Source organism: Bos javanicus, chromosome 24, assembly GCF_032452875.1.
Source record: "Bos javanicus breed banteng chromosome 24, ARS-OSU_banteng_1.0, whole genome shotgun sequence".
Classification (NCBI taxonomy): domain Eukaryota; kingdom Metazoa; phylum Chordata; class Mammalia; order Artiodactyla; family Bovidae; genus Bos; species Bos javanicus.
Genome location: NC_083891.1, coordinates 30,759,913 through 30,783,097, shown reverse-complemented (window position 1 = coordinate 30,783,097; position 23,185 = coordinate 30,759,913). Strand labels below are relative to the sequence as shown.

General features: G+C 36.0%; 1 protein-coding gene across 8 annotated transcripts in view; it reads right to left on the bottom strand.

Moving 5' to 3' along the window:
* SS18 (SS18 subunit of BAF chromatin remodeling complex) overlaps window positions 1-23,185 on the bottom strand; it is a 73,602-nt gene that overhangs the window by 4,364 nt on the left and 46,053 nt on the right. For 5 of the 8 annotated variants that reach the window (XM_061399708.1, XM_061399709.1, XM_061399716.1 and 2 more), the window contains 5 exons: window positions 15,664-15,831; window positions 14,908-15,012; window positions 12,051-12,143; window positions 11,214-11,333; window positions 6,616-6,749 (listed from right to left, as the gene is read on the bottom strand). In XM_061399708.1, the coding sequence (XP_061255692.1) occupies window positions 6,616-6,749; window positions 11,214-11,333; window positions 12,051-12,143; window positions 14,908-15,012; window positions 15,664-15,831 (620 nt within the window). The remainder of the gene's footprint in view (window positions 1-6,615; window positions 6,750-11,213; window positions 11,334-12,050; window positions 12,144-14,907; window positions 15,013-15,663; window positions 15,832-23,185) is intronic. The other 3 variants (XM_061399715.1, XM_061399713.1, XM_061399714.1) reach the window with 2 other exon arrangements.

The window sequence follows — 23,185 nt, the reverse complement described above, 5'->3', positions numbered from 1 at the left end:
GTAGAAGCTATTGATTATTTGGTAACACACAGCTTGAAGTAATAGATGTAAGAAGTCTGACTAATATCAATAATAGCTAACTGTTAATATATCTCAATAAGATCTTAATTACCATATGTCAAACACCATAATAAGTGCTTTGTGTTCATCTGTTACCTATGCAGTATACATATCTCCATTTTATAGATGAAGAAACTGAAGCCCTGAAAATTTAAGTAACTTGATCTAGACTTAATCACTTTGCTAGGATAAAATCAAATCACAAGCAAGCCCCCACAAATACTGTATATTTACAACCATTAGCAAATTCTAGGGTTAAAAATAAGGGTTTTGCAGCCGGAAATCTATTTCTAGTTTTAACTCTCCTGCTTAACAGTTTCTTGGTCTTGAGGCCAGTTACCTACCTTCCCTTTCTTGATTTTCTCATCTGACAAGTGAGGATAATTAAAATTCCTGCTTCAAAAAGTTATTCAAGAAGAAGAGCATGAAGATGTTCTGCACACAGCTGGTGTGGCTGGAGGCAGCCTGGTACAAGGAAGGGTCCAATCACTGGGTCTCTAGTTGACTACTCAGGACTTACCACCCAGCTCGACCACTTCTCACCTCTGTCATCTTGGGTCAATCACTTCTACTCTAAGTCTCGGCATAGCATCTCTCTCTTTGCCTCTTCAATTTTTCTTTTCCTTTTTTAAATTACAAAATTCCTCTGACTAGAGTAAAGAATGAATGGGAAAGGATGCAAGAAGATAGCATGGGAGAATCCTTCATCCGGTGATGAAGTTAGGACATATTAATGGTCTAAACAAAGATACGGCACTTTTAGAAGTGGATGGATACAAGAATGTTAGAGGAGACCAGGCTAACAAGATTCTGTCATTTACTAGATGGAGAGAGGGAGATGGAGAAAGACATAAGTACAAATGTGGCACACGGCTTTCTAACTTGGCAACAGTACCTATCTCTGACAGACAACACTGAAAGGAGGAATGTGTGGCACAGAGATTATGAATGCTTTGGTTATATGAAACTGATATGCTATTTCTAACTGCAGATGACTACTAAGCGCCTGATGTTCAAAAGAGAAAGTCAGACTAGAAATAGAGACTTGACAGTCAACAGCACGATAAACTGAAACCCTGTGAGTAAATGAGTTTTCTAGAGAGTGTATGGTGTGAGAGTCCCTAGATTGAACAATAACTGAGTAATATAAACTATCTTTAAATTTCTCTTTTTCATTCACCTAATCCTAAAAAGGTCTTAAAATTACTGTCAGAATACTTTTTAGAGGTTTTTTTATTCTTATGATCACAATTCAGATTTAGGAAGTAATGGCCTTATATGTTCACTTACCACATTTACTGACTACTCAATGTGTTCCCTCCTGGAAGAAAAACTATGACAAACCTAGACAGCATATTAAAAAGCAGAGACACTACTTTGCAAACAAAGGTCCATACAGTCAAAACTAGGCTTTTCCAGTAGTCATGTAGGGATGTGAGAGTTGGACCATAAAGAAAGCTGAGCACCAAAGAACTAATGCTTCTGAATTCTGGTACTGGAGAAGACTCTTGAGAGTCCCTTGGACTGCAAAGAGATCAAACCAGTCAATCCTAAAGGAAATCAATCCTGAATATTCATCGGAGGGACTGATGCTGAAGCTGAAGCTCTAATACTCTGGCCACCTGATAAGAAGAGCTGACTCACTGAAAAAGACCCCGATGCTGGGCAAGATTGAAGGCAGGAGGAGAAGGGGACAACAAGAGGACAAGATGGCTGGATGGCATCACAAACTCAGTGGACATGAGTCTGAGCAAGCTCCAGGAGACAGTGAAGGACGGGGAAGCCTGGTGTGCTGCAGTGCGTGTGGTCACAAAGAGTTGGACACACCTGAGCAACTGAACAACACTAACAACAGCAACGTGTCCCACAGGCGGTGGAGACTCAACAGGGATAAAAACAGACATGGTGAAGTCTTTAAAGAACTGACGGTCTAGGGAAGAGAGTATGATAATCAACAATAACTACATGTGTCAGATGGAGATAAGTGCTATGCTAGAAATAAAAGCATCTAACATAGTATTTAATGAAACTTTCCTGCTAAGATCAGAAACCAAGCAGAGATGTCCCCTCACACCACTGTTCCTCAACATGGTACTGAAATTCCTAGCTTATGCAATTAGAAAAAGAAATAAAGATACACAAATTGGAAAAGAAGAAATAAAACTGTCTGTTTGCAGATGACATGACTGACTCGGGAGAAAATCCCAAAGAAGCAACAATAAAAAAAAAACCTCCTGAAACTAATAAGCAAGGTTGCAGGATACAAGGTTAAGACAGAAAATTCCCCTACACACTAGCAGCTGAGAGAGTCAACTGCTAGGCAGGTTGATAAGAAGTCCAGGGTCCCCAAGGAGGAGAGAGGGGTCTGGAATTCTCAAGAAGGAAAGGACAAACGTCTTTTTTTCCCCTCTATGTTCCTTAGTCTGAGTCATAAAACATTTTTTTCTTTAAGCCTGGAACTGATGATTACACAACAAACAGCTTGGTTTAAACTCTGTACTAAGGATTATATAACAACTTATCCTGCTTGAGGACAGTTTCTCCTTCCTGAAAATCTTCTGACTAATCCTGGTATCTTAGAATGTATATTATGGGAGTGGGCCTGGTAAAATCTTTCTGTTGTTAACTTCTAATCCTATTATCTTAAAATGTAAACTGTGGGAGTGGGTCTGGTAAAATTTTTACAACTTGAGGCATTCTTTTGATTTACTGTAATAACCAACTTAAAAAGTATATAACTCCCTTGCTAACACTAGTGAGGGGGCACTCCCTGCCCCCCTTCTGATGTCTGTGTCAGAAGCTTTCTCTGTCCCTTTTTATACTTTAATAAAACTCTGCTACACAAAAGCTCTTGAGTCATCAAGCCTGGTCTCTGGTCCTAAAGCTAAATCTTCTTCGGAGATCATGAATCTCACACCATTTACCCTAAGCTATCACAATGAGCAAGAGGAATTTGAAATTAAAAACAATACCATCTACGTAAGAATTCTCCCCCACAAGTTAAACTCTTAGGTATAAATCTAATAAAATATACATAGAATTGCATCAGGAAAACTTAAAAAGTAATAAAAGAAATCAAAGAACTTAATAAATGTAGAGATGTTCCATGTTCATGGATAGCAAACCCAGTATTGTTGAGATATAGGAGTTCTTCCTAACTTGATCTAAAGATTCAACCCAATTCCAACCAAAATCTTAGCAAGTTACTTTTGGATACTGACAATGTAATTATAAAATATATATGGAACGGCAGAAGACCCAGAATAACCATAGAATACTGGAGGAGACAACAAAGACTGACAATGTTCAACTTCAAGACTTACTATCAAGCTACAGCAATTAAGACAATGTGATATTGGTAAAAGAACAGAAAAATAGATAGATGTAAGTGAATAGAGAGCCCAGAAACAGATCCACTTGGATACAGGCAACTGATCTTTGGCAAAGGAGCAAAGGAAATACAATAGTGCAAGGGTGGTCCCATTCAACAAATGGTGCTAGTTAACTGGACATCTGCATACAAAAAAGTGAATCCAGATACAAAGCTTAACAACTAAGATTTTCCCAATTCAGAGAATTAACTTAAGTAAGAACTTGACCTCAATGTAAAATACAAAACTAATAAAGCTCCTAGAAGACAACATAAGAGAAAACACAGGTGACCTTGAGTTCTGCGGTGACTTTACAGATACAACATCAAAGGTGTGATCCATGAAAGAAATAACTGATAAACTGGACTCATTAAAATTAAAACTTTCTACCCTGAGAAAGACAATGTCAAAAAAATAAGAAAAGTCAAGAAGACAAAGCAGTTAAAAGACACATCTGATAACGACTGTTATCTAAACCATACAAAGAATTCTTACAACTCAACAATAAGAAAATGAACAACTCTACTAAAAATGGGCCAAAGACCTGAAAAGACACCTCACCAAAGAAGATATAAGGATGGCAAATGAGCACATGAAAGGATGTCTATGTAATATGTCATTGGAGAAATGCAAAATAAAACAACAATGAGATATGCCACACACCTATTAGAATTGCCAAAATTCTGAACATTGATAACATCAAATGCTGATGAGGGTGCAGAGTGACAAGAACTCCCATTCACTGCTGGTGAGAATGCAATACTCACATTGTGGTTGACCCACACCATTACCAAGATAAAAACCAAGCTCCCCTGTACGCCTTACAAGAGTCCTCCTAACCTGGCCCTAATTTATCTGTCCACCCTTTTGCCTCTTCCTCCCCACACTTCTGCTTTACTGAGCCACATAACTTAACACTAGTCATTCATGAGTGCACTTCTTTCTGACGAGAATACCCATCTGTTCTCTACAACAAGCTGGCTAATATCTTCTCAGCCCTGGGCTCCTGCACTTATACTTCTCAAGAAACATATATCTGAGTTAAGAGCTTCCTTTCACAAAAATCTTGCCTTCCCTCATACAAGTACCTTCTCACACTACATCATATCATCTATTACTTGTCTGTATCCCACCTAGACTTAAGTTCACAAACGCAGAGTCCATATCGATCTAATTTTCCTAACATATTCCCATCTTGGCATACAAATGTTCCTCAAGAACCATTTGCTTAATGAATGATACAAGTTTAGGAGATTCAGAAACATGATGAGTCAGGAAGAAAATGATGAAGTTGAAGAAAATGGCAAGACACCCAGAGAGATGTTCTGTACACAGTTGAAAAAATGGAGCTGGAGTTGGGTTGAGAAGGGTGGGCTAAGGATACTGAAAATGTAAGACAGGAGGAATAGAGACTGAGAAAAACACCAAGCCAAGGACTGATAAAAGAAACTGATGGGGTAAAAGAAAGATGAGAAACAAGTAGAAAGTAGAAAAGAAATCACTGGAAATTAAGAGGAACAAAACAGTAGTCATGTAGAAGCTAAAAAAGACCAGTTAAGAATGAAGATAGGAACCTGAGTCAGATGCTAAAGCGAGGTCAAGGAAGATGGAGAGAGTTGCTCCATGGGCCATAAGGACCAGGTCTGTTTCACTCATCCAGGACACAATAGTGTCCAGCACACACGGGAAATTAATAAAAATTTGTTGAATTATGGAGTAAATGACCACTTTTCAACAGCAATCCTGTGGATTAGAATGAGCCTAAATTATATCTGCTCAGGGATCTTGTCCTTAAATACTCACTAGTCAACACTTATTTTACAATTAAATAAAACTTCCCCTAATCCTTTGACTTAATCTTAGTACATTCTTTTTAATATTACTTATCTGTCCACATCCTTTTATTTTTCCCACCTAACTAAGAACTGTCAGTACAAGAGGGTTGTCCACTTGAGAGAGTGTTGACGAAAGAGCTGCTCATGCCTCAGCATCTAACCAGCATTGTATATGACTTGTTCCTCAAACCAGATTGTCCCTACTGGTCCTGTAACTCTAACATTAAAAAGTAATGTATTTTAGGCAGCTTAAGTGGTGAACAGATCAGATTCTCCTCACTGTAAAGACATTAAACAAACCTGAAATCAATAAAAGAAAAAAAAAAAAAACCCTGCCAATGTAATAAATCATCTTAATAATTTAGAGCATGTATGAGAAGATTCATAAAACAATGACCGTGGCACAGGATTATGAAGCCTGAGCAATTTACCGATGAAAAGAAGGTTTAAGAGAATACAGACATCATAGGATGAGATACACTTATACTTATCTGAAGGAAGTAGAAGGAAAGATAACAGGGGAGATAGAAAGATTATTAATATCTGACATAATGGATATGGGTATAGGAGGCAGCAGAGAAAGGTTATGAGTATGAACTGAAAGAGAAAGGACATCGTGGCTGCTAAGGAAGTGGAGTGAATATGCTGACATGAAGCTGGGAGCCAGGGAGAGCACTGACTCAGATGGACTCCACATTTCAACAGGTCAAGTCTTGAGTAGTCTTGAACAATAAACAGGAGGGAAATAAGAGAAATCAAGGGGTTTAGAATACAGAATAATGTTTGGAAGGGCTAAGGGAAGCATGCCTGCAGGGTAAAGACTAGAGAGAGACTATAAATGAATGAAAATGAATGAATGCTGGTGCCTGGAGAATGCCACGTTTTATATGCTACAGTAACCATGATTAACTGTGCTGCTGCTGCTGCTGCTAAGTCGCTTCAGTCGTGTCCAACTCTGTGCGACCCCATAGACGGCAGCCCACCAGGCTCCCCCATCCCTGGGATTCTCCAGGCAAGAACACTAGAGTGGGTTGCCATTTCCTTCTCCAATGCATGAAAGTGAAAAGTGAAAGTGAAGTCACTCAGTCGTGTTTGACTCTTAGCGAACTCATGAACTGCAGCCTACCAGGCTCCTCGGTCCATGGGATTTTCCAGGCAAGAGTACTGGAGTGGGGTGCCATTGACTGTGCTAGCATTCTATGAAAAAGACTCAAGAGAAAATACTTTTTTTTGGTTAACTCATGTTATAAACAAAAGGAGGGAAAAATGAGTCACCAGCTGAAAAATATTTAAGCTAATCAAGAGTGAGCACACAATGGGGCAGCCACACAGCTGGCCAAGGAACTTACCTGGTCGTACCCATAAGGCCTCTGCTGTGGTGGCTGTGGGGGTCCAGGCTGTGCCGGTCTGTAACCCCCGTACTGCTGACCTTGTCCCTGTGGGTAGTTAGCATACTGAGGACCTGGGCCACCCTGTGAAGGACCTGCAAAATAATTAACACAAATAAAACTCCAGAAGAAAATATAGCAAGTTCCTAGAATTCTAGAAAGGGTTTAGAATTAGATGTTACTATGTTCTCATTTTTAAACTCAAAAGAATAGTTTGCTATCTTGATTCTTCTCAAATGCTTAAATAAATTCCAAAATTTATAAGTAAAAATACTGTTAGGTTCAAGAGGAAGGGGACATAGGTATACTTATGGCTGATTCATGCTGACATTTGGCAGAAACCAATACAATATTATAGAGCAATTATCCTTCAATTAAAAATAAATTATAAAAAAATACTGTAAAGATACTACCATGTACCAAGATGCTTTGATTCAGTATAACTATTAAGCTATGTGTTAGCCATTAAAATTTCATATGTCAAAATGAGTAAGAGACTCGGGAGTTGTAAAGCATGTGATGTTAAGGAAACTCATCTGTATTTCTATTCGAAAGTTAACCAGTATAAGCAAGGGGGTGAAAGAAAAAAGCAAGAAGCAGATTCAGATTAAAATACTGAAGAAATTTCTAATTAAAGTTTGGAAATCAGTGATAGTCACAGCTGTATCACTCAATATTTACACTTGCAATCACTAGAAGAATCACAAAGAACGATTTTACACGTAAATTTCAGATTTACATTCACAACCACCAAAAGAAAGCTTTATGTTCTACACCGACAAGCACCGACAAACAGAAACTAAAGAAGACTTGAAAAGCCACAGACTGCATGTGAAAAAACACGATTCAGAAGTTACCCTCTGTGTACCCATCACCTTTAATACTTAACACATATAAGTGAATGATTTCAACATCCAGAGAGAGACAAGGGACTAATTTGGCTTGCCAAACAAATATGTCTATTTCGTAAATCCTACTACTGTCTATTGTTAGGAATGCTTTATAAAGCATACGCTGAAATGCTTTCCTGCTTAAATGTTTCAATCACAGCCATTCAAAACCTGTCATAGAAAACACTGATTATAGAGGAATGTCAAAGAGAATAAATTTTCAAGCTTAAATAAATTCCATCAGTCTTAAAAACATTCCACTCTTTTGACTGTTTATTATGCACCCGATTATTAAAACTAAATTTTCTATTAGAATGAAGTTTGACAACTAAAACCTACAGATAAGCAAAGTGGGAACATTTCCCTGAGGGTACCCAGTGTCAGACAGAAAAGCATTTAACCATTTAAACCCAAATTACTAGATTTCTTTTACTCTCTCTTTCCACTGAAAATACTTCTCTTAACTCAATAAACTTACCTGACTGATTTATGTAACATTTGTGGGCATTGAACACAATAAAACCAGAATACTCTATTTATTCAATGTACAAATGTCCAATGGTCATGAAATGGAAATGCCATTTGAGAGTAGTAAGAATATCCCTTCAAAAAGACAAGAAATACATGGAATATTTCTAAAGTCATATTTGGAATTAGGAAACCAGAACTGATCAATACCTAACTTCCAATACTTGACTGAAATTTCAGTGCTTATTTGCGAAGGTTCAAGAGAATTTTAGCCTGGTTCTGGTTTTCAGATTTGCTATCACAGGTGGAAAGAGGTGCCCATAACAGCAGAGTTTAAATCAATGAATAAAAATAGTAAGACGTTGTTGTTGTTCAGTCACTAAGTTAGGTCTGATTCTTTGTGGCCCCATAAACTGCAGCATGCCAGGTTCCTCTGTCCTCTATTATCTCCCAGAGTTTGCTCAAATTCATGTCCATTGAGTCAGTGATGGTATCTAACAATCTAATCTTCTGTTGCCCCCTTCTCTTTTTGCCTTCAATCTTTCCCAGCATCAGAGTCTTGTCTCATGAGTCAGCTCTTAGCATCAGGTGGCCAAAGTATTGGAGCTTCAGCATCAGTCCTTCCAATGAATATTCAGGGTTGATTTTTTAGGATTGACTGGTTTGATCTTGCAGTCCAAGGGACTCTCAAGAATCATCTCCAGCACCACAGTTCGAAAGCATCAATTTTTCGGTGCTCAGCCTTCTTTACGGTCCAACTCTCACATCTGTACACAACTACTGGAAAAACGCTATTTTCAACTATATGGACCTTTGTCGGCAAAGTGATATCTCTGCTTTTTTAATACACTGTCTAGGTTTGTCATAGCTTTCCTTCTAAGGAGCAAGTATATTTTAATTTCATGGTTGCAGTCACTGTTCGCAGTGATTTTGGAGCCTAAGAAAATAAAATCTGTCACTGCTTCTACTTTTCCCCTTCTATTTGCCATGAAGTGATAGGACCAGATGCCATGATCTTGGTTTTTTTAAATGTTGAGTTTCAAGTCAACTTTTCATTCTCCTCTTTCATCCTCATTAAGAAGCTTTTTAGTTCTTCTTCACTTTCTGCCATTAGAGTGGTATCATCAGCGTATCTGAGGTCGTTGATCTTTCTCCTGGCAATCTTGATTCCAGCTTGATTCATCTAGTCCTACATTTTGCGTATGAGTTAAATAAGCAGAGTGATAATATACAGCCTTGACATACTCCTTTCCCAATTTTGAACAGGTCATTCTATGTCCAGTTCTAACTGTTGCTTCTTGACCCACATACAGGTTTCTCAGGAGACAGCTAAGGTGATCTGGCATTCTCATCTCTTTTAAAAATTTTCCACAGTTTGTTACGATCCACAAAAGGCTTCAGCATAGTCAATGAAGCAGAAGTAGATGATTTTCTGGAATTCTCTTGCTTTCTCCATGATCGAACAAATGTTGACAATTTGATCTCTGGTTCCTCTGCCTCTTTGAAAACCATCTTGTGCATCTGGAAGTTCTCAGTTCACATACAGCTGAAGCTTAGCTTGAAGAATTTTGCACATATCCTTGCTAGAATGTGAAATGAGCACAACTGTGTGATAGTTTGGACATTCTTTGGCAATGGAATGAAAATTGACCTTTTCTAATCTGTGGCTACTGCTGAGTTTTTCAAAGTTGCTGACATATTGAGTGCAGCATTTTAACAGCATCATCTTTTAAGATTTTAAATAGCTCAGCTGGAATTTCATCACCTCCACTAGCTTTGTTCATAGTAATGCTTTATAAGGCTCGCTTGACTTCACACTCCAGGATGGCTCTAGGTGAGTGACCACACGATTGTAGCTACCTGGGTAATTAAGACCTTTTTTGTATAATTCTTCTGTGTTCTTGCTACCTCTTCTTAGTCTCTTCTGCTTCTGTTAGGTCCTTAGCACTTCTGTCCTTTATCATGTGCATCCCTGCATAAACGTCCTGTTAGCTCCAATTTTCTTGAAAAGAACCCTAGTCTTTCCCCTTCAATTATTTTCCTTTATTTCTCTGCATTGTTCATTTAAGAAGGGCTTCTAATCTCTCTTTGCTACTCTCTGGAACTCTGCATTCAGTTGAGTATATGTTTCCCTTTCTGCCTTGCCTTTCACTTCTCTTCCTTCCTCAGCTATTTGTAAAGCATCCTCAGACAACTACTTTGCCTTCTTGCATTTCTTTTTCTTGGGGATGGTTTTGGTCACTGCCTCTTGTACAACATTATAAACCTCTGTCTATAGCTCTTCAGATACTCTATCAGAGCTAATCCCTTGAATTGATTTGTCACCTCCACTGTATAATCATAAGGGATTTGATTGAGGTCATACCTGAATGGCCTGGTGGTTTCCCCTACTTTCTTCAATTTAAGCCTGAATTTTGCAATAGGGAGCTAGCTCATGATCTGAGCCACAGTCATTTAGACATACTGATGTAAAAAAAGAGACCCTGTTAGCAAAAGATGATATCTAATTAAGCAGCTGTATCTCGTATCATAGGAACCATATTTTCCTATATCTCAAGTAGTCATAGATAATTAAGACTGATATTTAAGACTGAGATATCAGGTCTGTATCATTCCCCACTCCCTATCTAATAGATAGCCAACTAGTAAATACTACAGTGAGAATATAATAAGAAAAGATGGCTATACTTCCTCCAAATTCTGTAAGATACATACCTGCAATAAACATACCCCTATGGAAGTGTACACAGCTATTTTAATAGGGCATGACAAAAACATTTTCTCTAGGCATTCCAAATGGACCTCTTTGAACACTAAAACATCAATGTTACTTTTCATGGTAACAGTCATTAGTTTTGGAAACGAATTTGCCAAGCAGATTATGTAGATACTGTTAGTAATCACCCAACTCATCAGTTTTCTAAGCACATGCAAAGCTACTGGCTGGTCATGAACGTCAAACAGGTTTAGGAATTGATTAATTAATGAATTCATTTCAAATTACTTTCTATACCTTACCTGTGGTCAATGAGCCATCTCCAGTTTATGCTTTTTCTTAAACAGACTACTAGTTTTAAGAACATTTTAAAGAGACACTCCATGAGTGGACTGAGCTAAAGCTGTGAATTTTCAAATGAACATTAAATATCCACTTCCACATTTTGCAGGGGGGACAAAGTTAAAGCTGCTGGAAGCGATTACCGTAGCCCTGCTGCTGTCCTGGGTAGCCTTGCTGCCCTGGGTACTGCTGCTGGGGTGGGTAGCCCTGCTGGGGAGGTGGTCCTTGGTAGGCATCTTGCTGTTGGCCATACTGCGAATTTCCTACATGATAATTGGAGAAGAGGACAAAAAGAAAATACTGAGGAGTTTGCTTAATTAACTTTTTTCCTCTAAGATGCATAGCCAACAACACAAGAACAAAATGAAATGCTATATTGATTTTTTAAAGTTAACAAAACAAAGAAAAAACTCAAACCAAACAGAAGGATTTCGGCCAAACAAACTGCAGTTAAAGCCAATTTTGCAAGGTTGAACTGCAGCATTTTCAGCGTCTCTGCCATACGAGCATTACATTTACTGGAACATCACAGTCATAAGATCATGACTATGCTAAATAAAATAAAAAAGACAAAAATTAAAGACAGCTACAAGAGCACACACTAGCTACACAAGATCAGCAAGCTGTTTCCTAGAGGCACTAAACTTATATGTAAAATTATACATATGTGAACACACAACAAGAAAAAAAATTGGATTGATGGATTTATGTTCAAATAGAAAATTTCCACTGAGGAAAAAAATTATTTTAAAATGTTTTAGTCTTTTTATGGTTGTTAGAAATGGCAAGTCATGGTTATACATTTTAAATATTTGTAAGAAAATTATTCTGATTGTTCTAGGCTCCCTGGAACTTTCAAGACAGCCAGCAACTAGTATTCTACGAGAGCTTTGCGTGGGTAGAAGTTGTCTTATGCAAGAATTTTTGTTCCTGTAGAAGGGGATATATATATGTGTATGTGTGTGAAGGTATATAGATACCTCCTTCGTAGTAATGTTGTGAGGAATCCTCATAAGGCCTATCGTAGCCTTGTTCAGGATACGACGGTTGCTGATAACCGTAATCATTATGACCTACATCAATTCGACAAGAGACAGGAAGAAACGTTAATGGCCACTGAGTGAAAACCCTAAATATATTTATACTTTCAGATAAAACTGAAAAAAAAAGAAAAAGAAATGGAAATACATAAAAAATTTCATTGCATTAGCCAAATATTTACCAAATGTGATTGCTTTCATATTGAGATAACGTGCAATTTTCTTTTTAAAGCAAAAAACAGTTTTAGAAACATTACACTTAGTCTTAACTCTGATAATCCTCATCAAGGAGGGGAAAAAAAACTTTATCTTTTATTTTTTTAAAAAAAGAAAAGGAAAGCATTTAGGCCTTTCACATGTAAATAACCTGAATTAAATTAGAATGAGCAAAGGAAGCAATTATCATATTTTGTCAAACACCTGTTCTGCTGGTCGCCAATTCCACAGCATATGCTAAAACAACGCAAAATATAAAAGAACTCCGTAAGTTTTTTTCCCCCTAAAAGAAACTTAAATATTTCACATTCTGTATTAACTTCCTTGAAGTATTTGTATCTCAAAGTATTTTCAGATGCAAAAATATATTGCTTAATGCTGCCATTCTGGGAGTCTTTAGAAAATATTTCTAGAGTATCATAAACATACACCTTCGAAAATTAATACCGTGTTAATTGCCAGAGCACGTCTTTCATTTTAAGGCACAGTAAGTTACACCTGCAAGATGACTAGGCTTAGTCCTTTTTTTTTTCCAAAGTAAGAATTTCATTTTTATTTGTTTGTGCACGTAGTTTTTACAGAAACTCTTACTAGGCTTAGTCCTTTTAACTTAGTTGCCCAAAGAAACTGCAGGAAAAAACCTTTCAGTTGCTAAAATCTGAACTAAATTTTAGAAGAATACCTAATTCAGGAAGGAGGAATATAGTTATGAATAAAGATAATACTCATAGCTCTAGTATTCCAATGTTTCCAAACCACCTCCTAAATATCTACATTATAGATTGGCAACCTATGGCCTGCAGTCTAAATACAGCCAGTGGCTTAATTTGCAAATTAAGTTTCACTGGAACAGTCATACCCATTCATATTTTCTATAGCTGTTTTCATGCTACCGCAAGAGTTTAGTAGTGGAGACCAAGGCCATAGGACTTGCAAAGACTAAAATATTTACTCCCTGGCCCTTTACAGAAAAAAGTTTGCTGGTCCTTAATCTACATATTTACTGGAATAAGTATCTAAATGTAGTAAGAAAACATTCAATGCTGTTTAAGAAAATTAACTGTTGCTAAAAATGAAATACTCTATGTAAATACTGGACAAATATATTAATATACATTTATGTAAAAATGATATATGGCTTAAATTTTTTAATTCCATTGTACAATAAAAGAATTATTTATAGCAACCTTAAAGTTCTGCTATTTACAAAGAAAACATATCTATTTTGAATAGAAAGTTTGTATTTGTAACAATATAAATATATCTATAGTATATAAATGTAACTAAAGTTTTTCAAGGAAAAAAAAGTTAAAACAATGTCTACATGTGAAAGGAAAACAAAAAACCTCCAACATTCTAAATAACTGAGGGCAAGTAAAACATTTTTTAAAAAATATTTTCTAACCAAAATTATCCTTATGTATCACTACCACTAAGAAACATATTTTGTGTGCAAAATTCTATAGGGAGTGTTTGTTCTGCCTATACAAGCAGAATCTCTGCAGGAAAAAAACAATGTCCATATAACGCTTGTGATTTACACTCTGACACAAAGTGGCAGACAATATGGTTTTTAGATACACCAGTCATATCCTCCTGCTAGTGTACATTAGCTTCTAGTCAAATGGTCTCAACAATTCAGCTTCAAGTTCTTAGTTTCTCCAAGTTTCTCTGTTAAGTAGTTTTACCTAATTATATCAAGGGAGCTTAATATAAATGAAGATTTTGGCAAATCCTTCCAACAAGACAGATCACTTTGTAATGTGAACAGCTACCCCTATCTGATCAATTTTATATGTCTGGATTATTTTTTCTTCAATATTGTATCATAAAATTTTCAAGCATACAGGTAAACAAAGAACTGTATGATGAAAGTCTACTTGTATGCTTGGCTAACTACTAAACACAGTACATCTTTTACTGACCATTTTTTCACAAGCCACCTTCTCGTTAAAAAATAAAATTACCATTAAACTAAATAACTAGAGTTAAAATCTGATTTTCAAATGCCTTTCTATTCTACTAACTCTATATAAACAGCTATATTATGGATATAATTTAGCCTCCAAAATTTTTCTCAAATGCAAATGATAACTAACATATATAAACCATAGTTCTTTGAGACATATGTAATATTAACTAACAGTATAAAATTTGGTAGAATACTCAAGAACTATATTCTTTGTATTTATACAATGAATAAAAGTAAATCAACAGTTGAACTTTATGGTGTATGAATTACCTCAATAAAGCTGTTTTTTTTAAAAAGCAAATCAGTAACACTTGCTTTGGTTCAAATGAACAATTCCAAATATAAAAGGATCTTATTTTACATAAGATAGGATTTCAATGATAGAACATGTTGCCTGACAATACAAATATGGAATAACCAAACAAAATATACTTTAAAATAGATTATAAATTAACGCCACGATTGATGCTTTAGATTACCGATGTGTTTCTAAATTTGGAAGAAACACAGTGTTAGTTTTTTCGTTCTCATTACAACGTTTTGAATAGCTAGCTACATTAACACTGGGCAGGGATAGAAAATGGGAAAGTTAACATTAGGAGAGATTACCATCAGGGTAATACTGCTGGTTCATGCCTTCTGGAGGACCTTGTCCACCATGACTGTATTGTTCCCCATAATAGTCTTCCTGGCCTGAGTACTGCTGTGGTGGGCCTGAAAAACCACAACCAGTCAAGATGTAAACAGTTTGTTCTCTGGGTCATCAAAGGCATTCCGTCTCATCTGATGTTAGGACAGATTATTTCTCAGCCGTAGATTCCCCTCCCATGCTTTGGCATCTCAGACACTTCTGACTTTTCTTATACACACACATATATAAACAAACAGCAACAACACATACCACATTTCACAGAAATCAATGTTAAGACCATACATGCAATATCAAACAACAGCAACTCAAAAAACACAAACACTACCTTTCTAAAAAGAGATTCAAACTGGCAGAAAATTAATTTCCTTTCTGGTATTAGAGCAGTTTGAAACAAATTAGGGTTTGTTTCTGATCATACATTTAGTAATTTCTCAAAAATAAAATATTTTCTGCTGTAAATTAGTGAGCTTATGATAATAATTTGATGACATAACTTTTTCCCAGAAAAGAATAAATAAAACCATAAACCAGGGAGTTCATATCCACTTTTCGTGACCCTCTGTACATAGTATACCCATTACCTTTTAAGAAAAATAATAAAATATAATTTTCAAAATCAAGAAAGAAAAGGCTCTAACTTTGCCTATATGAAAAGTTTGTTAAAATGGAAAGCCTTTCGAGCACTGTGAGAATTTTTCCCCGTGGAGCCGTACCCTGTTGAGGTGGTCTATAGGGAGGGATCTGCCTCTGACCCAGCATATGATTGCCTTGGTTAACTTGACTCATCATTCCCATTGGTGGCTGCTGGCCTTGGTAATGCTGCCCACCTCCCTGGGGCATGTTGTACTGTTGAGAAGGAGGCTGCTGGTGCATCACTGGACCTGAAAACAGACAAAACATTACACACATAATTGCTGGCATTTAACTTAAACATCTTAAAAGAAATACAAACTTCTTTTATTGTCATATAGTCCCTAAACTAGGTAATTTATTGGAAGATAAACTGACTTCAAGTAATACAAGCAAATCTTTGAACTACAGTTCACGTGCCTAAAATAATCTGCAAACTAGGGAAAACAAGTGATCCACGGTAGCTGATTTGAATTCCACTGGAGGAATATTGTAGCAATTTCTTAAAAAACAGAGTGGTTACAATATATGACCTTCCCAAATGCATATATGTTTCATTATGTACTATATAATATTTATCTAGACAACCTTTCCAGAAAACACAGAATCTTATGCTACATAAGAAAATATCTCAAAACAAAGAAAACCACAAAAATCACACAGCAAATGAGTACTTAAACAGAGGGAAAGAAATCTAATTCCTGGGTATGTCTTTTTCCTTTTTCAATGCCCAATCATTATGTAACAATAGGGAATCTACAAACACATGTATAAATGTACTACTTGTATCAGTGGAACTTCATACACAATTTTAAAACAAAAACCTAAGGGTCTTCTATTTTTCAACTTTGTGAGTATGTGTGTTCAGTCACGTCTGACTCTTTGTGACGCCATGGACTGCAGTCCGCCGGGCTCCTCTGTCTATGGGATTTTCCAGGCAAAAACACTAGAGCAGGTTGCCATTTCCTTCTCCAGGGGATCTACCGGACCCAGGGACCGAACTCTTTTATCTCTTGTGTCTCCTTCACTGGCAGGATGGTTCTTTACCAGTTGAGCCACTAGGAAGTTTTTTCAACTCTAAGATTTATAAACTATAACGGTCTTCCTAAAATCAAAGGCTATAAAATGCTTAATAACCTCTAACACAGTCAAAAAATACCTAGGCAGAGAATTACAATAAGCCATAGACTTAGAAATCAGAACTGCGTAGTTTCTTGAGTGAGCAATATGCAGATAGTGGAACAGCCACCGCTACAGTATCACATTGGCAACAGTAAAAATGCATCACGTGATATAATCAGCAATGGCCATGAAGTTCTGTGTCGCCCGTCCAACAAAGTAGGTAGCTCAGAGGGTCACTGGGCTAAGTTACGATATGTGGAGCTCATCATTCAGACATTATAACCATTACTGCCTGAGAAGCATGTATGAGTTGTCTCCCAATTTCCTGCTTAAATAGCTACATGCCCCATCCCACCTTCACTGACTTGGGGAAAGAATTAGAAAAGTTGTACAGATAAAATTGTCCAGATGAGCCAAAAGATCACAATTTACATAAAAATTTAAAATGCAACACACCCATCTCTTTAAATATATTTCTGACTTAAAACACCAGGAACAATGTGAGCACAGAGAATTCACTCTTTTCCAATATGAAGAACTGGCTATCTAAAGAAGTACTCTATCAGAGCTAAAAATTCGTTTTTCTCCTATCTGCCTTCTTCTATTCTGCTTCTTTTCAGATTTCTTTTTCCTTCTAATTTTGTCATAAATATAAGTCTTTCAAAGGTTACTCTGGGACTTTGTTTTCAACAAGGAAGTGAACTCAATTGTAGGGATAAGACAGTTCAGTAGAGACTGGAAGGGGACAGACAATCTGACACAGAATGCACTTATGTTCACGTTTACTTCATGTCAATCACTAACAACCACCAGAGGTAAGGATCCTAACTGTCAAGTGTTCAGCCAAGAAATCCTAAGATCAAGATTATATTAGCTAATAGACATCAACTGGGAATCAGGCAAAACTCCAGTTAGATTTCAAAGCACATTTATTCCACTATTCGTCACTGCCTCTGCTCCAGCTATAGCCCAGTGAGTAGTTCAGAAGCAAATTATGCAATGAAAAAGTTTCAAAATACTACTTTAATTCAGGTTACAATTATCAAAACATTTTGTATATTGAACACTAGCATACATAATAGAATAGGCAGCATAACTGACCATTTACAGAATTCATTTCCAGTAAATGAAGGTTTTGCCTTGTCTTTCTTCTTCAACAGTGATTAAAGATCTCTTGTTTTAACAGAAGATCACTATAAAATTAAAGCATATAATATGCAGTGGAACCAAAATTAAAGGAGAAAGAAAGCAAAAACAGAACAGTTGGGGAAAAATCCAGAAAGACACAGTAATAACAAAGTTCTCAGGTTTGCTATAAAGGAGAAAAGTAATGCTAGCTTAAGCCCTAGATAGAAAAGACCATGCCACTTGAGCTTTATCTTTTGGGACTGTCAGCAGTTCCAATCCCAGAGAGCTCAATTACCACCCTTCTTTTATTTTCTGTCACTGCTCTCCCTCTAAGGATCCATGACATCACTCAAGATCAAGCCTAAAACTGCAAAAAACAGAGCAGGAGAGCACGGCTAAACACGGCACTTCCCATCTTCTTCCTTGAAGCCTTACCTATTAAAAAAAGTTACAACTTAAATTCTGATTGTTTAGAAAGCATATTGTTTTTCTTATGATAATGAAATATGTTACACTATGCCAAATAAATGTGTATTATCTACTGAGATACTAATGGAAATAAGAGCGCTAAACCTCAAAAGGCTACCCCAAAAGAAGTTCTAAAAATTTGTGCTACAGAGTAAAGATTACAAAATGAGTCTCTTATAACCATTTTCTACAAAGTGTGACATTTCACATTACTATATGCTTAAAGGCTATGTTTATCTTTCACATAAACCTTTCTGACACTAAGAAGTACTATAAAGGATGATATATACAAAGATCCTACAATCAAATACTCTACAGAAACAATGTCCTATATTTTAATCATATCTTGAGATGCAAAATAATAAAACTCTAAAGTCATATCATTAATCTATGAATAATTTTAAATGAAGATTAAAAATGACAGCTAACAGTTAATGAACACTTATGGCCCAGGCATTAAGCTTAGAGCTTTATGTCTATTATTTATCCTCCTCAAACCCTATGAAACAGATAGTATTGTTGTCAACTTCACTTTATAAGTAAGAAAACAAGGCATACAAGCATTAAGACTCTTACCTAAAGTTGCATGGCCAGGAGATGGTGAGAAATCTAAACCATGCTCTTAGCCATAATATGTACCTCTCCTCCAAAGTCAAATCAGACTTCTCCAATGTAATATCTCCGAGAAAAACAGTCCTACATAACATGATCGCTGTAATAATAAAATCCTAGAATACAGTACGTTCCTTCTCTTCATCTATTATCTCTGTGTTATAGTAAGAGTGAATACAAACCCTTGTAGATAATATCCACTACAAGCCCATTTGCCTGTTCATCTTTCATCACCTATTGCCCACATTTTACTACTTGTTCCTTAACCATTCAATCTCAAACTAAACCATTTATAGCTCTCATTTGAAAGCATTACTAATGCTTTATTTGCAAGAAGAAAATCCCTGTATTTCAGTAAATTCAATTAGCTAACCCACTACCTATTAAAATGCCATTTAAAGTGAATAGGATTCTTTACTTACCTAAAATCTAAACCTGCCTTCATCAAGAGTTTTAAGTGGTTCATAAGACATTTAGAAAAAAACATCAAGGATAAAAGAACAAGAGCTAAGTAAGAAAATCTCAGGAGTTTAGTAAAGTCACTGTTAACTAGTGCAAACTGAGCTGAATTTCCTAGCAACCAATGAAGAAATAGAACCATGACAGATTTTATCTAGTAAAAAGAACAATTTTTAGAGAAATCCCATGAAAGTATTTAAAAAGTACTGAAACATAACAGTATCAAAAACTTTTGTTATTGTTGCTAAGCTTCTTCAGTAACACAGACCACCCTTACATGCAGTTCTTACAGTAACCATTTCTTAAGGCTGTGATTTTCAACCCTGAGTGATTTTGTCCCCAGAGGATATTCAGTAAAGTTCGGAGACATTTGTGGTTGTCTCCACAGGTGCTGGGGTTGCTACTGCCACCTAGTGGGTACAAGACAGAAATACGGCTAAATATCTCAGTGCACAGGGTAGGCCCCCCACAATAGAGATTTAGGTAACTCAACATGTCATTAGTGATAAGTTAAGAAGTCCTGGATTCTCAAGGGCATAATTCTACATCATAGGCATCTCTACAAACTAGTCTGAGGATTAGATTATATATTTAGCTTTCTGATGATTGAAAATTAGAAAAGGGATGTGTTGTGCCTTCATAAATCTAGCAAAGCAAAAAGCTATGCAATTTCTCAGTCAACTCCTCTAAATAGTTTCAACTATACTACATAATAATATTAATTCAAAAACAAAAACCCTGTAGACTGCATCTACTGTAGACTGAAAGGAATTCCAAAAGCTCTAGATTTATGGGACACAAGTGACAATCTGCTGTGAAAGTAAAGTCCCCATCTTGCCCAAACAGGAAGCCACGGACACAGGCTATCTGAGAACATACAGCTTTGTGTCAACTTAGCATGAAAGCTGAAACTTAGGAAGCATTAGGTTCAGGAGAGATTATCTTGCCCAGAAAAACTTCAGATGGAATGGGCTATATAAACAGGCATGACTTGGAAGATTTGTAAAATGTAATTTCTAAAATTTACCCCTAGAGATTCTCATTTAGCGGGCACGGGGTAGAGCAGACAAATCTTGTTTTAACAGGTACCCCTGATGATGCCAGTGGTCTTAGGATTACACTTTGAGATAAAGACTTCTAACAGAAAAAGCAAATCAATCATCCCCTTTTACCATAAAAGAAGCTAGATTATGGTTAACACAAAATATTTAAACTGGAGTAAAACGGCATCCCATAAAGGCACCTAAAATGTTAGTTATAAAACGAAGGCCAAGGAGTACATGTGTTACAAATACATCAAAACCCAGTGAATGAGACACTTAAGATTTTTGTATTTCATTGTATGTAAATGTTACAAAAAAAAAACTATTAAAAGAAAAAGGAAAAAATTTTAAACGTTGTGTTCAAATGCTATGCAGACCAAAGTATTAATGGGCAAAAGTATAATAATATCTGCAAAACACTCGGAAATGCATTTAAAAAGAAGATGCCATTAATGGATGAGTAGAATACAGGAGACAACTATACAGGTACAATTCCTTCAAGTTTTCTATATGTTCGAAAGTTTACACTAAAAAAAAAAACTGGGAGAAAAATTTTAAATTAATCCTAAAAGAATATACGAAGATTTCTCAAAACTCAACAGTTAGAAAATAATTCAACTAGAAAATAGGAAAAAGACATTAAGAGACATTTCACTGAAGAGGATATACAGATGGCAAATAAGCACGTGAAAAGATGTTCAGCATCACTAGCCATTGGGGAGATGCAAATTAAGGCCACAATGAGATGTGATCTACTACTCATTTTTAGAACAGCTCAGATTAAAAAATAACTGACAATACCAAATGCTGGCAAATATCTGAAGAAAGCGGATCCCACATGCACTGTGCTGCTGGGATGGTAAAATGGGAGAGCCTACTTTGGTAATCACTTTGGCAGTTTCTAAAAAAACTGAATATATAACTGATAATAAACCACTGTAAAATAAGAGTAAACAAACCTGGCTATGACAATATTTTTTTGCCCTTCATATTTATATGATAAAAGTACTGCAATTTCCCACTACTCTAATGTCAAGCTTCTAGATCACATCATTATCACTTGCAACTTATTAGCTAAATGAATCAAGACTTTCTTAATACTGTTCAAACAAAACTAAAGCCAGAGATAAATTAGGTCTTATGGCTAAAGAAGACAATCACCAATAAACAGATCTCAAGTTTTCATTATTACAAAAACCCTTGGTCTCATTTTATGTCAATTATACAAATAATTATGGAATCAGGATTTTTAAATGCATCATCTCACTTAATCTTACTTAAAGAAATTAAGAAAATTAGATAGAGGTCCCATACACAGTCATCTATGGGGCCAAGACCTGGATCCAAGTCTGAAGAATCGTATAGCATACCTGGAACTTGTGAAATATATGCTTTAACACAAACATAACAATCTGCGAAAATCCTTATGTTTGAATATGTAATAAGTAAGTAAAATGGTGTTAAAATCTGGGAAGCTATAATCACTAATGCCTGGGAATGAAAAATATGCTGGTTCTATCAAATGTTAACTTTTGTTCCAGAAAGCCTACTACGCTACTCAAATTAATTAGACTTTTAAAGAAACATCTTTAAGGCACTAACTCTCCATCTTTCTGGGTTATCATGTAATATTTGGTTTCAGTTCCCATTCACTGAAAAGACAGATCTGCAGGCCTACCCCCAGGTTTTGTTCTAGACCCCAGAACAAAAGAGGCAAACCTCTGCCTCTTTGGAGCTGTATCTGAACTGCAGTGGAGCTGACGCTCTCTACGTAAGTGAGTAGATCCAACATGTAGGAAGGTGATCAACTGTGAACATGAGCCTTACTCCTAAAGTTCAAAGTGAACATCACTGAACGTAACCTGGATAGTAGTTAAAATAACACAGGAAGTAGGTCGGATTAACTATTTACAACACTGTTCAGCAATTTAAGAAAGAAATTAACATTAAAAACTTGCTAAACCACTCATCTAAAAACAGTAGTCCTCATAAGAGAATATACACTAAAGGCTAAATTTAAAAATATTTGCTTTCTCAATTCATAGATATGCATAAAGCTACAACTAAAAAAAGGTAGGCACCAACTGCAATGCCACTGTCATATAAGTTCATTTAACTTATAATTTTTTAATGACCATGAATATAGTAATCAGTAAATTAAATGGGGCCAATTTTTTATTCAGCTTTTTGAAATGACATGTTTGGTGTGGTAGGTCTACATGTTTTCACTATATTAGACCTTGCATTAATTTGGTTTACTATTATTTTTCAACTTTTCAGTAAAAATTTAAAAGCTGAAAACAGCTTTTAGAGATTAATGACATCCAAAGACATTCCATAATTTCATTGCCAGAAATGATACTTTTACTATAACATTAGTACACAATGTCCCCTTTTATATTAGAACTATGAGTATAAATTATCATGCTGCTTCTCCTTCCTTTTTTAAACAATCAAAATGATAAACTGAAAATGTATCCTTTGAATTAATTTCAATCGGACTCCAAAATACATGCCAAATTTTTAGACGAGTACTTTTTTCCTCCTGAATTTCATTTTCAAAGACAGGAGGAAAAAAAGAAGGAAAGCAAAGGAAAGGAAAGGAGAGAGGTTAAAAAACAAAGCCACTTCAAAAATACCAGAATAAAACACATCTAGGTCTTGACCTGCAACATTCTATTTAGAAAACTACTATGACATCATCAAATAAAGTACCCAAATATGTCACCTAAATAATTAATAATTATTAACGTCACAAAGGTTAAATAATTGC